At 36.3% G+C, this 16,021-nt stretch overlaps 2 protein-coding genes across 3 annotated transcripts; both read right to left on the bottom strand.

The window, feature by feature from the left end:
• Positions 1-529: 529 nt before the first annotated feature.
• LOC113067742 (cytochrome P450 2K1-like) lies at positions 530-9,330 on the bottom strand. The gene is made up of 9 exons (XM_026240192.1): positions 9,097-9,330; positions 8,849-9,011; positions 8,198-8,347; positions 7,954-8,114; positions 6,085-6,264; positions 5,810-5,951; positions 5,545-5,729; positions 2,214-2,355; positions 530-1,289 (listed from the first exon to the last, which is right to left on the bottom strand). The coding sequence occupies exons 1-9, from the start codon at positions 9,298-9,300 to the stop codon at positions 1,102-1,104; spliced, it is 1,515 nt and encodes a 504-aa protein (XP_026095977.1). The 5' UTR covers positions 9,301-9,330; the 3' UTR covers positions 530-1,101.
• A 640-nt stretch (positions 9,331-9,970) lies between these two features.
• On the bottom strand, positions 9,971-15,656 carry LOC113067743 (cytochrome P450 2K4-like). 2 transcript variants are annotated; one of them, XM_026240193.1, is made up of 8 exons: positions 14,252-15,656; positions 13,121-13,283; positions 12,532-12,692; positions 11,884-12,063; positions 11,509-11,650; positions 11,245-11,429; positions 11,011-11,152; positions 9,971-10,710 (listed from the first exon to the last, which is right to left on the bottom strand). In XM_026240193.1, exons 2-8 carry the CDS (start codon positions 13,134-13,136, stop codon positions 10,523-10,525), a joined length of 1,014 nt encoding a protein of 337 aa, XP_026095978.1. In that variant the 5' UTR covers positions 13,137-13,283; positions 14,252-15,656; the 3' UTR covers positions 9,971-10,522. The 2 variants fall into 2 exon arrangements, with proteins under 2 accessions (XP_026095978.1, XP_026095980.1); XM_026240195.1 differs by lacking the exon at positions 13,121-13,283 and having other exon boundaries at positions 14,252-15,000.
• Positions 15,657-16,021: the final 365 nt, after the last annotated feature.

The raw sequence follows: 16,021 nt of genomic DNA, 5'->3' as shown, positions 1-16,021 counted from the left end.
ATGTACTGCAGTTATATATGATCAAATGTACATTATTATTCCTTAGCTTGGGTTGAACATAATAATTTGGTTGGAACAGCAGCTACGCTAATTATGTCTCTATTTGTTTCTCTTTTTCTGCCACAGCATTGCCATCCTGTGGTTACTAGGAATTACACAAGCTTTAGTCTGGATCCAGCCCTTACAAACACCTGAGATGACTGAAGACCTGAGACGAGATGATGCAAATCACAAAGATAACCTCAGATAATGCCAGATAATTTTGCTACAAGTTTGATTGCAACAATTACATCATTAACTGAATTTTACTGTATGTTTTGCCATATGTACATCAGTTTGACAGTCACCACTGATAAACTACTACTAAATATATTTTAGAAACTTAATCTTCTGTAAAGCTGCTTTGCAAACGATTTGTATCATGCTTACTGCATACAGTCTTTTCTAAAGCTATAATTTAAGAAAGAAAAAAGAAACATTTTCGTCAAAAAACTGCCACTTTGTTTACTGGTCTTTTCTCATAAATCATGTTTGAATGGCTAAAGGAAGATTTAAACATTTATCTTGACACATTTGGGGTATTGATGTTAAATGTAAGGAATCATATTTGCACAAAATAATAAATAAAAAAACCTTTAAAAAAAAATTATGATGCCGTCTGCTTTCTGTGCATGCTCCGTGAAAGAGCGCTCACTTTTCTATTTGAATCTGAACAATCAGTAAAAACATTCTTCATTGATTAATTTAGACTCAGAATGTTTAATTCCATTAAAGCTATTTTCTATAATTTTTTACAATTGTGGTTTTACACAAATTGTTCATTATTATTTACATATTCACAAGAATAGCCCTTACTACAACTAACTACAAATTATAAATGGTTTTGCTGCATTAACCATAGTTTAACCATGGTATTTGTAGTAAAACTGTGGTTATACACATGGTAATCAATACACACACACAAAAAACAATGCTACTACACTTTTACTATAATAAAACCATGGTTAATTTTTGTAAGCGAGGTACTGTAAAACAAGTGTCAAAATCATATTACAACAAGGAGAGTTTTGTTTCTGCGATTTCTGTTCATATTTTCTTCATTCAGGAGCGTCTGATCGCACACAGCTTGTGTGGGGATGGATTTAATGTGACTCCTACAACTCCTTTGAGATCCAGCTCATCTCCAGATACTCCAGGTGGAGTTGTGAAGCGGTAGCTCTGAAGAAGGGAGGTGAAGAACAGGAAGAGCTCCATCCTTGCCAAACTCTCTCCAAGACAAACCCTGCGTCCTGAGAGAAAGAGAGAAAGAGACAGGTTCTAACAACGCCCGTCAATGTCAAAATGATTGTGGTAGCCAATCCATATAAAAATGGCGGGCTTTACTAAGGACTAGCGCAAACTCTATTGCACCGCTTTAGGTACGATTGAAGAGAAACATAAGTACCAATAAAAATGTAACTGTTTTCACAATATGTTAGCCGACCGACAGTATATGTCAGGCAAACTACTATTTTTGTTCTATACAGCGCTGATTCGTGTAATTCATAATTGTATGTGATCAAACAACAAACATTAAGGGAGCCATTCTGGATATTTTTAGCTACAATTAAGCCTTTGATCAGGCATATGCTATGCTGCACGACTTTTGTGCAGGTTTTTGCCCCAATTTGAAGTCTGAAAGTAAGTCCTGTCACTGATCAAATTCAAATCGCCGAAAGTAGGTTAACTTTATTCTCAATACAATTTTTGGTGTATTAATGTCAAAAGAAGAACTATGATAAAGCTGTTACTTAAAAAACAATCATGTCTGTTAATCTTAGTTATGACATGAAGATCAAAACTATGATGTGCAAAATTTAAAATTAAGAGATCAACATTTAAAAATACTGACACAAAAGTATAGTTATTAAAAAGTCACAACATGTTTTCCAAGTTACTGTATATTCGAAAAGTTATATTCTGGCCTTAGGAGTGAATGTGTGCATATGTTAAAATAAAAATACTACTTACAAATAGTGCAAATGCATTATTCTTAATAATTTCTAGTTCTTTTACAGTTTTTCTTTCTTTGTCTTTATTATTACTCTTAATTCCCTTTAAATTCTTTAACCTTTAAATCTCTGAAACTGAAAAGACCATTTTTATCTAAAATTGCTTTGGTCCCCTGAATATTAAAGACATATTTACAACCTTGAGCTGAAGATGTACTTTACCTGCAGAAAAGGGCATGAAAGCATCTCTTTTGACGAACTGGCCCTTCTCATCAAGGAAGTGTTCTGGGTAAAAGTTGTTTGGTTTCTTCCATTCGCTTGGATCCTTCAAAACTGATGTCAGCAGAGGAATTACAGTGGTGCCCTAAAAATTGGAGAAAAGACCAAAACCTTAATCTTCAGGATGCACATGGTATCATCACTAGGCATTATACATATAAATTCTTCTGATGGACTGTTACATCTTTCTGTTTTTCCCTGTTGACTCTGCTAATTAGTGCAGACGTTAGTTGGGCCACATGTTCAATCAATCAGTAATTAAACCACTGAAAGTGTTAGTATAAAACACCTTGGTGTTAGAGGACTTATTGAGCTAGGCTCTAGGAAATGTTATGTCAATATTGAATAATCATTTAAGTCTAGGATATTTTCTGGCACTTTATTTTTTAAGAGAAGGTTATTAGGATTTATTGGGGTCAATTTATTAACTAACCTTCACTTCATCTTTTATTCTAGTTCAAAATGACTTTGACTGAGGAATTCAGTGTTGAACTTTAGGTGCACCAAAGAACAACTTTTAGAACTTGCAGAAAGTCATGCTATTGTTTTGTCAAGTAATCATAAGAAGTGAAAGGAAGACTTGTTAAGAGCTGTGAAAAGCCAGTTAATAGTCAAAGGAATTCTTGTTATGAGAGATGAGACTAGTTTTGGTAAAGTACTGTATTGTCCCCAGGTGTACAGAGAGATTTAACTCAAACACAGTTTGAAACCGAGAGATGATCTTTTGAGGGAAACCTTAAAAGATAAGGACTGGGAAAAACAGGATTTAGCTCAATTTGAAAGAGTTGCTTCTCTGAAATGGCCAGAAGACGACTAGACTTTACTTCTACAGTGAGTTCTAACAGGGACGGCTCAGGAAGTGCTTGCTTCTCTTTCCAAAAATAATTGAAAATTTTAAAAAGGTAAAAATCGCCATTTTGAGAGCGCATGAGTTAGTGCCCGAGGTATATCGTCATCGATTTTGGGGTAACAAAAAACTTGAAAAATAAACTTGCGTTGAATTCACTCGGGAAAAAGAGATAGTATTAGAAGGTAGAAAAATTGAATCAGTTGAGGGAGTTGATTCTTGTAGAAGAATTTAAAAACTGTGTTCCAAGGGTCTGTATCTATTTCCTTGAATGAGCAGAAGGTCCTGACCTTAGCTAATGTAGCTGTGTTGGCAGATGAATTTGTTCTGACTCACAGAGTTTCTTTTCCTGATAGAGGATTATATAGAGTATGCTCCATTTATCACTATTGGCATTGTGTCTCTCCCAGGACAAATCTGTGCAAATCCTGAGAGACACGGGAGCCGCACAATCCTTCTTGTTAGAGGGAGTTCTTCCACTCAGGTCAGACTGCAACAGGGAAGGATGTATTGATTAGGGGGATAAAAAAGAATTTCTTAAAAGTTCCTTTAAATAAGGTACATCTTTGCTCTGATCTTGTAACCGGTGATGTCATTGTTGGAGTACGATCTTCACGCCGAGTGTGCGAAGGTGAAGTTTCTTTAGACCCTGACAGTGAGGTAATCATGGAGGAAACTTTACCTGTTCATTTTGAAAATTATGTAGGCAAGAGTGGTCTTTCAGAGGAAGCTGGTGGTGGGACAGTTGAAGGTGAACCATTTGGTATGACCTTAACAGACAACATTACTTCGGACTCATCTGGTTATTTTTCTGGGGAGTTTGTCTCTCAGCCGAAAGGTGTATCGGATGATCATTTGCTCTCTATTTTTAATGTCTCCAGGGAGAATTTTCAACGCAGGAGGGTATTGGATATAGTCCAAATGAATTGGTATTTGGACATGAAGTTTGTGGTCCCACTGCAGTTCTTGCTGATAACTGAATCCCCACTGAACCGTCCAAAAATTTTCTGGATTATGTTAGTGGTGTTCAGTATCAATTGTATGAGCCTCGAGCAATTGCCCAGAGAAAACTGGGGAAGTCACAGAGTAAGATGGAGAGGTTGTTTGATAAAAAAGCAGTATCTCTGGAATTTGGGGTTAGAGAACAAGTATTAGCTTTGTTGCCCCTTGTAAATAACCCTTTTTCAAGCCCAGCTTGCAGGTCCTTATTCATTCCTTAAATGCCTCCCTGGATTATCTGTTGAAAACCCCAGAACAATGCAAGGGAGTACAGGTTTGTCATATAAATCTGTTAAAGTCGTATTTTCCTCTTACATCTTCTGTTGGGTTGGTAACCACAGTGTCAGATGATTCTTCACATTGGAGTGAGAAGGGGACTTCCTCTTCAAAGAGGTTCTCCTTGGATTACTTCGGGGATAACGGCATTAATCAGTCTTCTCATGGTGTTATTAACGATTGAATAATTCTGAGATGTATGAAAAATTGGACCGTCATTTACCCCATCTCACTCTGTCTGAGAAAAGTGACATTCTTAAGTTAGTGCATTCTTTTCCTAACTTGTTCTCCAATGTGCCTAGTTGCACTAGAGTAATTGAACATGATATTGATGTGGGTACTGCTTCACCAATTAAGCAGCATGATTATAGGGTAAATCCTAGGATGCGTGAACTGTTGAAAAGGGAGGTTGTTTATTTGTTGGCTAAAAACTTGGCTGAGCCCAGTTTTAGTGCTTGGAGTTTACCTTGTCTTCTTGTAAATAAGCGAGATGGATCCTACAGATTCTGTACAGACTATCGTAAGCTAAATTCCATCACTAAGCACGACTGTTTTCCATTACCCAACATAGAAGATTGTGTGGACCAGGTGGGGTCTGCTAAGTTTGTGAGCAAATTTGACCTTTTCCTCCAATGCAGTGTCATGCCATTTGGAGTTTGAAATGCTCCAGTAACCTTCCAGCGCCTTATTAACAAGGTATTGTCTGGTTTGTTTGGTTGTGAGGCTTATTGGATGATGTGGTCTTGTTTAGATCATATTGGGCAGATCACCTAGTCCTATAAAGAGTTATTTTGTCATTTGACAGAGGCCTCTTTAACTTTAAATCTGGCAAAGTGCGAAATTGGGAAAGCTACGGTCACCTACTTGGTTAAGTATAAAATGTTGGTGCGCCTTAAAGTAAAAGGCTCTCACTTTTTTTCTCTCTCTCTTATACATCTTTTTGTCTGTAAGTTTTTTTTCCTTTTTATTGATTGGTAGTAATATTTGCATCTTTAGTTACCACACGCATTTTCCCCCCACCCCCCTAGACATCAGTTTCTTTAGATTGTTTGATTGTTTTCTTGTTTTGTAACAATAAATTGGCTTATTGTTTAACAAATAGGTTGTTTGCCTCGTTTATGTTGCGGTATATGAGCCAGCTGTAACACGGACCTTCTTGATGAAGTATCCATTGAAGGTAACATCACAGGTGGTGACATGTGGTAGACTCAAGGGTACTATGTTTGCCAGTCTTTGAGTTTCATGGATCACAGCATCTGTGTATGGTAATTTCTTTCTGTCTTCCACCACTGGCTGACGTCCACCGATCACTCTGTCAATCTCCTCCTGAACTCGATCTGCACACAAATACAAAACATCCTTTGGACATCATTTAATAAAAAAAATTTGAAAACTCTTGACATTACTGTGTTTTTACCCTGTATATGAGGATATTTGGCCATGAGCATTAAACCCCAGCGCAGAGTCGTTCCTGTGGTGTCAGTACCAGCAACAAAGAGATTTGTCACACTCATCATAAGATTGTCCTGGTGAAAGTACGAGTCTTTCTTGCCAGATTTCTGTCAAATGCAATCCATTTAAATATATTAGATTATTTATTCACTGAGCAAAAAAACTTATTCAAATGAATATACTTCTAAACCCGAAATGAAAGTAGACTTATTTAAAAAATAAGAATAAAAAAGGGAGTACCTCTTCGCTCTGTTTACGGATGAGAAAAGAGTCGACAAATCCTCTGCGATCTTGTGGATTCAGAGTATCCAGAAGCCCATTGATCAAATTCATCATCTGTTGTCTGTTTTGCAGAATATTGTGTATAATAATCTTTTTGTTTTTCAGGAATGGACCCAACCATGGAAATATGTTGTACAGCTAGAAATGGACAATGAGAGACAAGAAATAGATTAGAAAGAGTGACTTTCATCTAAGATGCACTTTCACAAGTATCTGTGGTAGGTTTTTTGCCATTCTACAAAACAGCAGTGGCAGATAGTATTTAAATTTTGCTAATGTATTTGTGTAAAATTTTGAATTATCTATACTTTATCAAAAGATATCAACATCCGCTCCTAGATGGGAAATGTCTGATTCATGAACGATGATTTCATGATTGATTTCAGTTAACTTAACAATTCACACTGAATGATTTATTGGACAATTGGATTGTTTTGATTGCAGCTGTTCTCAAGTTTTGATTCAGTATTCCAGTCAGAGTGATCCAGTTAAAGCTCCAATATGGAGGAATTTTGTAAAAAAAATTCCAAAAATAACTTGCACAGTGTGATATATTTCCTCCAGTTGTGTACTTACAATATCTCAAAAGTCTCCAAAGATTTTTTATTTCAGAGAAATTCACGATTACTCTTTGGCGAGTATTGAAGTGCCAGTAAAACGTTTTGTTATTGTACAAGTAAGATATGAATTACACCACATGCCTGTACATTCTGTCACTGTAGCATTTTTTTTTTATCAATAACGTTACCTGTGAGAAAATAACATAATTTGGCAAATGGACTGTTTCAGTTTCAATAATAGCACTTATAAACAAAGTTATATTGCTCTTTGTACTAAGGTAAGGATTTTTAGCACGTGTGGTGACCGAGATTATGGCAGTACAATTAAATACAATCGGATATGTGTTGTTAAAAATATATTTAGTCATTACTTGCAAATGTTCATTCAAATTTACTTTTAGAATGATTGGTTTGAGCACGTTAAACAACACGGCATTAACCATAAACACGTAACACTGCACAACATTAACCCAACAAATCATTTAACAAATAGCTGTAAGTTGTAACGGGATAATATATGTAACGGAGGCCAGCGAGTAGTGTGTGCAGGTAAACCTCACTCCCAGACGCTAGTGGCTGTAGCCATTTAGCCTCCTTGTTAGTGCGTCCGCCTCCCATGACGATGACCCGGGTTCGAGCCCCACTCGGAGCGAGTGCGAGGAGCGTCAGAGAAGACCCGGGAGAGAGGGGTTACATATAGTATAACATTTCACGTTCCTTGCAGTTCATTAATTATGATGACATAAAATAATACGATCAGACATACAGGTAATACAAAAACGAATAAATTACCTCATCCGTGATCATGATTCGTTTATCCAATTTAGATACATTGCTATGGTGAAAACGCATTAAAAACGACATCTCCCATCTTCACCTGCTTCATAGCGTCATCAAGCTTCGCCTTTGTTATTCTTGGAAATGCGCCCTCTTGTGGTCAATTACAAAAATCGCATACTGGAGCTTTAACAATTGACTGAACTGTTCATGAGCCAATGAGCCAAGAACCAGGATATCATAGGACCTTGTGTGCGTGCACGCGAAAAGTTGCTAATGCTAAATTTTAGATTTGATGATTGTAAATTAATAGCATATTTAGATTTTAACTTTAAAAAAATTGTGAAATAAATCTGCTGTAAATGTGTGATCTGTTTAAGTTTAATTTGAGTGCTTTATACAGAACTGCAAAACAGGTCCCATGTGTGTTAATAATAAATTTTATAATTGTCATTTTATTAACTCTAGTTAACATATAAATCATAATTACCATCATAGAAACTGATCCACCAACCCGAACGTTTTCGTTTGCTCTGTCAACCATTTCAGTGAACTGAGGGTCTGTGTATTCAAATCTGCTGCCGTACACGATAGATGAGATGATGTTTGACACGGCGTAGTTCACAGGCTGTGTCGTGTCGAAGGGTTTCCCTGTGAAGAGGAAACAACAAACCGTCTCTCAATGGATCTTAGAAACTAAGAGCATGATTGCATGTGTGTTTCTCAGCTTGTACCTTCAAACTTATCAAACTCTCCTTTCAGATACTGAATTTCCTCTATGATTTTCTCTTCACTTCCTCTTTTGCCCATCCCAAAGTCCCTCAGGTTGCTGAGAGCGAAGCGTCGCATCTCTTTCCAGTTTTCTCCATTGGAAAACAGGATCCCTGATCAACACAAAAGTATCAGCCCATTAGTCTGCAGCAACACCAGCAGAAAGTTAAGAAGTGAGTTAAACATGCATTAACCGTATACCTTTGGGACGTGTTTCAGCAGGCATTTTATGGCAAGTTAATAAGTGATAAGTCATGAATATATGTTACACATTCTGTCACCAAATATTGCAGGTAACTTACTCACTTAAGACAGAGCACGCACAATTTCAAGCCAACAGTCCCATAATTAAATGCACTTCAGGGTTTTCATCATTAAAGTGGCTGCTTCCCACCAAATGTTGTATACATCCTTAGCTCATATTTTGGCAACTTTAATTAAAATCCTTTTTTTTTTAATGGTGATACACATAAGAGTATATTTCATTGGCCCTGAGAGCCCATGAAGATCTGAATGCTTGTGCAGCACCTTTTCTGATGTTTTGTCAAATGTCTTGCATTTACAGTTTAAACATTCATTTGTTGCAGACAAAAAAAAAACAAGAAGAATCTTACCATGCTCATCATTCATTATCCTGAAACCAGGTCCAATATCTCTATCACCAAACTCTTCTGCATGGTTCACAAGAGCTTCTTTGACAGTCTTGTATCCAACTAAGACCACAGTTTTTTTGGAACCCAGAGACACTTGGAATATGTTCCCGTAGGTTTTAGACAGCTGGAGAATACACAGACATTTACAAACAACTCTCAAAATGTTAGGCTACTATTAGAATTTGAATGTTTTTAAGTCAAGTTCTCACCTCAAAAAATGTGTCAAAGGCTCTCGTGAGGTCAAGGGTCAGCAGGTTCCCCAGCAGCGGCAGTGGTTTGGGTCCTGGTGGCTCTTTCCCTTCTTTCTGAGATTTAGATCCAGTAGAAAGCAAATACAAAACCAGAAGCAACAGCAAAGCTCCCAGTAATGTACCGGTGCTGGAAAACTGCAGCAGCGACTCGAAAAAAGCCATTTTCTCTCTTAGCTTCTCAGCTGATGCACTCACACATTTATAGCTGCTGTGTAAAGGGAGGGACCTAATTCTAAACATTTTTTTTTTAATCCATGAGAAGAACAGGTTTGTGTGGTCATGTGACAGGCTGTGATGAATTATTAATCTTTATTCAGCATGTTAAAACAGGACAGGAACATTATTCAAGCAATAAAGCCATAAAAGCAAAGGAGCAGGTTTAACAATCTTTGTTAAATATTATTGCATGCTTTTTGGTTTACATACAGTATGAGATATTGTCTACAATTGACAATAGTCAGCAAATAATGAGCACATATGAACTATGTCACACAGAGGTCTGTGACCTTTATTTAACTTTAAAACCTGCATAACCTCTCACCCACCACCACCTTGTTTTGTGTTCAGATGAGTAACGTCTATCTTTAATCAAAAAGGTTTGAAGCTTTTTTATTAATTGTTTTTATATATATGTTTTAAATGTTATAAGAATTAAATCAGACACAGACAAGTAATCAGTTTACTTGAGAATTAAAACCAAAGTTTGAACTTCACCTAAATTTGTCAAACTGTCAGTGACAGCTTTAAAAAGCACTGGTTTGCATTCAGGCAGTTGGTGTAACTATGAATGTGTAATTGAAAAACATTTTACTTCAACTTTATTAAAACCTCACATTTAAGCACAGAAGCATTGTGGAACAGGATCGGTGGACAGTAAAACTAGGCTGAAACTGTATCCATTTTGATTTCTTCCCAGCACGTGTGAAAGGACCTCAATTAAATTGCAATATGCTGAAAATAAAGAAGAGCTCTTACATCACTTTATACAATAATATGCTAAATACAATGCTTGCTTCAAAAGATTTTATTTGTGAGATAAAACACGTGATGCTTCCATGCAAATGCTCTTTGCACAAGCTCTGTATAAGAGCCCTCGTGCTTCTTTCCACTAGGCACAGGAAGGTTGCAATTGTGCTCTATTTAAACACAAATTAAAATAATTTTTATTTCTCTGTACAATAAGTTACATCAATTATTGATTTATAATCTAGCAGCACAGAAAGTTTATTTTCCATTACTACAATTGTCTAAGAAGTTCTATAATCCCCAATTTTTTTTTACATGTATATGCATTTACTCAGAAGAACAAGCACTGTAAAATGAGTGTAAAAAAAAAATGCTACAATGAGGTTGTTTCTGTGTTTTCTGATTTTATTTTCTTGAATCATGAGCGTCTGATCGCACACAGCTTGTGTGGGGATGGATTCAAAGTTATTCCTACTACTCCTTTGAGATCCAGCTCATCTCCAGATACTCCAGGTGGAGTTGTGAAGCGGTAGCTCTGAAGAAGTGAGGTGAAGAACAGGAAGAGCTCCATCCTGGCCAAACTCTCTCCGAGACAAACCCTGCGTCCTGAATATGAGAGAGAGAGAGAGAGAGAGAGAGAGACAGTTGAATTGTCTGTTTAAAATGTCGTCTAGGTAGGCAGCACAACAGGTTTTGGATCAGAGCTATTGGGAGCTGGAGGGCCGCTGATCAATTGGCTGGTCTGCCTCAAATAGTTCAAAAGCATTGCTTTATAATAAATGTTAGTGATTGTACTGGTTTCCATTCTTTTTCTATAATTCCTTCAAATAAAAAAGACCATTATTATCTAAAATTGCTTCAGTCCCCTGAACATGTTTACAGCCTTGAGCTGAAGATGTACTTTACCTGCAGAAAAGGGCATGAAAGCATCTCTTTTGACAAACTGGCCCTTCTCATCAAGGAAGTGTTCTGGGTAAAAACTGTTTGGTTTTTCCCATTCGCTTGGATCCTTCAGAACTGACATCAGCAGAGGAATTACAGTGGTGCCCTAAAAAAATGGAGAAAAGACCAAAACCTTAATGTTCAGGATGCACATGATATCTTCAATAGGTCTTATACATATTAATTCTTCTGACGGACCTTCTTGATGAAGTATCCATTGAAGGTAACATCACAGGTGGTGACATGTGGTAGACTCAAGGGTACTATGTTTGCCAGTCTTTGAGTTTCATGGATCACAGCATCTGTGTATGGTAATTTCTTTCTGTCTTCCACCACTGGCTGACGTCCACCGATCACTCTGTCAATCTCCTCCTGAACTCGATCTGCACACAAATACAAAACATCCTTTGGACACCACTGAATTAAAGAATTAGTAAAAACTGTACATGACTGTGTTTTTACCCTGTATATGAGGATATTTGGCCATGAGCATCAAACCCCAGCGCAGAGTCGTTCCTGTGGTGTCAGTACCAGCAACAAAGAGATTTGTCACACTCATTATAAGATTGTCCTGGTGAAAGTACGAGTCTTTCTTGCCAGATTTCTGTCAAATGCAATCCACAAAATGCATATTAATTCAGTTTTTATTTTCTATGTTTATTCACTAAGCTAAAAACTCATTAGAATGAATACACTAATAAACCCAAAATGACAGTAGACTTATTCAGATCTTGTGAAAACTGATGATTTTCATCTTCAGTGTTAATTTACAGTAAAGAGAATCATAAGTGAAGATGCAATAAGCAAAAAAATAAAAGAAAAAAAAAATGCGAGTACCTCTTCGCTCTGTTTACGGATGAGAAAAGAGTCAACAAATCCTCTGCGATCGTGTGGATTCAGAGTATCCAGAAGCCCATTGATCAAATTCATCATCTGTTGTCTGTTTTGCAGAATATTGTGTATAATAATCTTTTTGTTTTTCAGGAATGGACCCAACCATGGAAATATGTTGTACAGCTAGAAATGGGCAATGAGAGACAAGAGATACTTAGTGACATGTTCATCAAAGATGCAAAGATGGGAAACGTCTTGATTCATGAACGAGCTGATTGATTTCAGTTAACTTCGCAAATTCACACTCAAAGATTCATTGGAAAATTGGATTGTTTTGATTGCAGCTGTTCTCAAGTTTTGATTCAGTATTCAAGTCAGAGTGATCCAGACTGAACTGTTCTTGAGCCAATGAGCCAAGAACCAGGATATCGTAGGACTAACGCTAAATTTTAGTTTTGATTATTGTAAATGAAAATCATATTTAGATTATGACTTTCAAATATGAATGAAATAAATCTGCTGTAAATGTGTGATCTGTTTAAGTTTAATTTGAGTGCTTTATACAGAACTGCAAAACAGGTCCCGTGTGTAAATAATACATTTTACAATTTTCATTTAATTAACTCTAGTTAACATATAAATCATAATTACCATCATTGAAGTCGATCCACCAACCCGAACGTTTTCGTTTGCTCTGTCAACCATTTCAGTGAACTGAGGGTCTGTGTATTCAAATCTGCTGCCGTACACGATAGATGAGATGATGTTTGACACGGCGTAGTTCACAGGCTGTGTCGTGTCGAAGGGTTTCCCTGTGAAGAGGAAACAACAAACCGTCTCTCAATGGATCTTAGAAACTAAGAGCATGATTGCATGTGTGTTTCTCAGCTTGTACCTTCAAACTTATCAAACTCTCCTTTCAGATACTGATTTTCTCTTCACTTCCTCTTTTTCCCATCCCAAAGTCCCGCAGGTTGCTGAGAGCGAAGTGTTTTTTTTTATTAAACTGGCTGGTTCCCACCAAATGTTATATACATCCTTATAATCAGCTCATATTTTGGCAAATTTAAAGAAAACCTTTTTTTTTTCAGTAGTCATACACATTAGAGTATATTTCATTGGCCCTGAGAGCCCATGAAGATCTGAATGCTTGTGCAACACCTTTTCTAATGTTTTGTCAAATGTCTTGCATTTCTTGCAACATTCATTTGTTGCAGAAAAAAAATAAGAAGAATCCTACCATGCTCATCATTCATTATCCTGAAACTAGCTCCAATATCTCTCTCACCGAACTCTTCAGCCTGGTTCACTAGAGCTTCTTTGACGGTTTTGTATCCAACTAAGACCACCGTTTTTTTGGAACCAAGAAACACTTGGAATATGTTCCCGTAGGTTTTAGACAGCTGGAGAATACGAAGACATTTACAAACAACTCTCAAAATGTTAGGCTACTATTAGAATTTTAATGTTTTTAAGTCTAAGTCTAATTCTAAACATTTTTTTTAAATCCATGAGAAGAACAGGTTTGTGCAGTCAGCATGTACAGTATGTGAAAGGCTGTGATGAATTACAAATCTTCATCAGCATGTTAATACAGGACAGGAATATAAAACATACGTATGATGTTATATAATATAAAGGGCCATGAAAGACAAAGTTTAGATTTAATACATTCTTTGCACTAATACCGTTGCATGCTTTTTGGTTTATATATGCACTAAATATTGCGATATTGTCTACAATTGAATAGTACAACAGTCAGCAAATAATGAGCACATCTGAACTATGACACACAGAGGTCTGTGACCTTTATTCAACTTAAAACCTGCGTAACCTCTCACCTACCGCCACCTTGTATTGTGTTCAGATGAGTAACGTTTAAATTGAAAAATAGTTTTGAGCTCTTTTATTTATTTTATATATATTATAAACTTTATAAAAAAAATGTATTTAGGATTAACACATTTCTCTAAATAAGCTTTAAGATGTGCTGCGATATTCAGGCAGTTTGTGTAAATGTGTGAATGTGTAATTGAAAAAATACATTTGCACATAATTCAACTTAAACACGTTAACATCTTGTTAAAACCTTCTAGCAACATGCTAATCTTGCTTATTTCATGACAACAACATGTTAATCACGTTAGCATGTTGCTAGCATCATGCTAAACATGTTGCCATCTTGTTAAAACATGCTAATTTCATGTTAACAACATGCTAATTGTGTAAGCATGTTTGTAGCATAATGCTAACAAAAATGTGTATGTTATTAACATAATGCTAACACAATTAAGGTTAGAATTAGTTCCTAGTGCAGAGTTTTGTCACACACAAATCCTGTTAGCACAAAGTTCATGAGTGCATCTCTCACCTCTGCAACACTTCAATTTGGAGTCACTTCAGACGTTTTCATAGACCTGATGCAACATTTCGTCTTGTCAGTCAAATAATTACCGGATCATGTTGATAGCTGATACAAAAAGACATGGTGTTTTCATGCAGCAATGTTCACATATTTCTAAGTGATTTAAATACCTTTGTTGCTGTTATAGTGAAAAATGAGTTGGCATTCGTCCTCCTTTCTCAGGGCTGAACCTTCACCTGTCTGAAGATGATTAGCTTTTATTGCTAACTGTGTCAGGGGCTGAAAGGAAAATGGAGGCCGTAACATTCTTATGCACGAGTGCTAACAGGTTCAAGAACACAAGCTCAAGGTAAATGAATGGCATACAATAGTGGAATTAGTATATCTGTCTTTTCAACCCATGCTCTCTCAGAGAAAAGTTACAAAACTGTCAATGGAAGCGGCATCCTTTCAAAAGGTGCTAATATGTACACTTAAAATACAAATATGTACCATTTACATTTAGTCATTTAGCAGACACTTATCCAGCAGACTTCAATCAAATCAACTAAAGAACAATAAAATGCAAGTGTTATAAAAAGTCTCAGTTAGCCTAATGCAATACACAAAGCAAGGGTGTTGTTGTTTTTTTAGGGGCAGAATCTTTAGGGGTATCTTTTAGCTACTTTTGTACTGATCCCACCCCAGTTACAGCTTTGTACCTTTTTGCTGAAGTGATATTCTCCATGTGGTTTTACTAGAATGCCACCATGTGATTCTAATGGAATCCTGTAAATCAAAGAAACCAATAGATAATACAGAGCTGGTATGGTTATGTCAGACACTTCGAAAATCTTACTTTAACCTGGAAATGGAAAGAAAATTCACTGATCACTAACATTTGTGGATGCACTTTGAAGACACATAATTTTACAGTTAACCGTGGTGTTGGTTTTGCAATCGGTTTATATGAACATGCATTATTGCACATAACTAGATCATATTTAGCATATTTTAGGCTCCTTTGGGTCAAATTGGGTTTGACTGGCTGCCACCAGAATTCTTAAGCATGCTCAGTTTATACCAATTAACATTTAATGCCGAAACATAAGCAATTAGCAAAAAACACAGTAATGTCATGGATCTTTTATATAAATACACACACATATATTATTATCTTTACAATAACAATCAGCCACACTGCCCACACACACACACATCCTGTTAGCACAAAGTTCATGAGTGCATCTCTCACCTCTGTCACACTTCAATTTGGATTGACTCCAAACCTGTTTTCACTGATTAGGAAATGCATCATTCCCTCAGATGTGTCATGTCAATCAAAACAGCTCCCAAAAATGGGTCACACATGCTTGTTCTTAAAAACCCAGACTACAATAAATACACATTCACCAGAATAAAGACCCATTCACACCAAGGATGAAAACTTGATATCATTTTAAAATTTTTTACATTTTAAATAATAACAGAATCCACACCAACTACAGTGATAAAGATACAGGGGAACCATGCTGTTGGAATCCGTTTCAGAACATTCTTTTTTTTTTTTTGCAGCTGATGAACTGACTATGAAAACAGACAGCAAATCAGAATTCATCCTGATTTAAAGAGATTGAGGATTTAAACTGACAGACATAACTAAAGTGCACTAAAGTGCATGTCACTTATAAACAGAAATAAATCAGAATTACAAGATAAAAAATACAAATTCATTTTTTTCTCAAAATTTTATATTTGCAATTAAGAGACTTTTCTCCAAGCATAATTTTTTTACTT

The sequence above is a fragment of the Carassius auratus genome, linkage group LG28B (assembly GCF_003368295.1).
Source record: "Carassius auratus strain Wakin linkage group LG28B, ASM336829v1, whole genome shotgun sequence".
In the NCBI taxonomy this organism is placed as follows: Eukaryota; Metazoa; Chordata; class Actinopteri; order Cypriniformes; family Cyprinidae; genus Carassius; species Carassius auratus.
The sequence above is the reverse complement of the archived record's forward strand: the minus strand, read 5'-3'. Positions and strand labels throughout refer to the sequence as shown.

What these genes read in the sequence shown, in the direction of transcription:
- LOC113067742 (XM_026240192.1), bottom strand. Translation starts at nt 9,300, where the DNA reads ATGGCTTTTTTCGAGTCGCTGCTGCAGTTTTCCAGCACCGGTACATTA. An exon ending in GTGGATCAGTTTCTATGATG is followed by an intron (nt 6,265 to 7,953) that starts GTAATTATGATT and finishes GTCCATTTCTAG; the next exon opens with CTGTACAACATATTTCCATG. An exon ending in TTTCATGCCCTTTTCTGCAG is followed by an intron (nt 1,290 to 2,213) that starts GTAAAGTACATC and finishes TCTTTCTCTCAG; the next exon opens with GACGCAGGGTTTGTCTTGGA.
- LOC113067743 (XM_026240193.1), bottom strand. An exon ending in GTGGATCGACTTCAATGATG is followed by an intron (nt 12,064 to 12,531) that starts GTAATTATGATT and finishes GCCCATTTCTAG; the next exon opens with CTGTACAACATATTTCCATG. An exon ending in TTTCATGCCCTTTTCTGCAG is followed by an intron (nt 10,711 to 11,010) that starts GTAAAGTACATC and finishes TCTCATATTCAG; the next exon opens with GACGCAGGGTTTGTCTCGGA.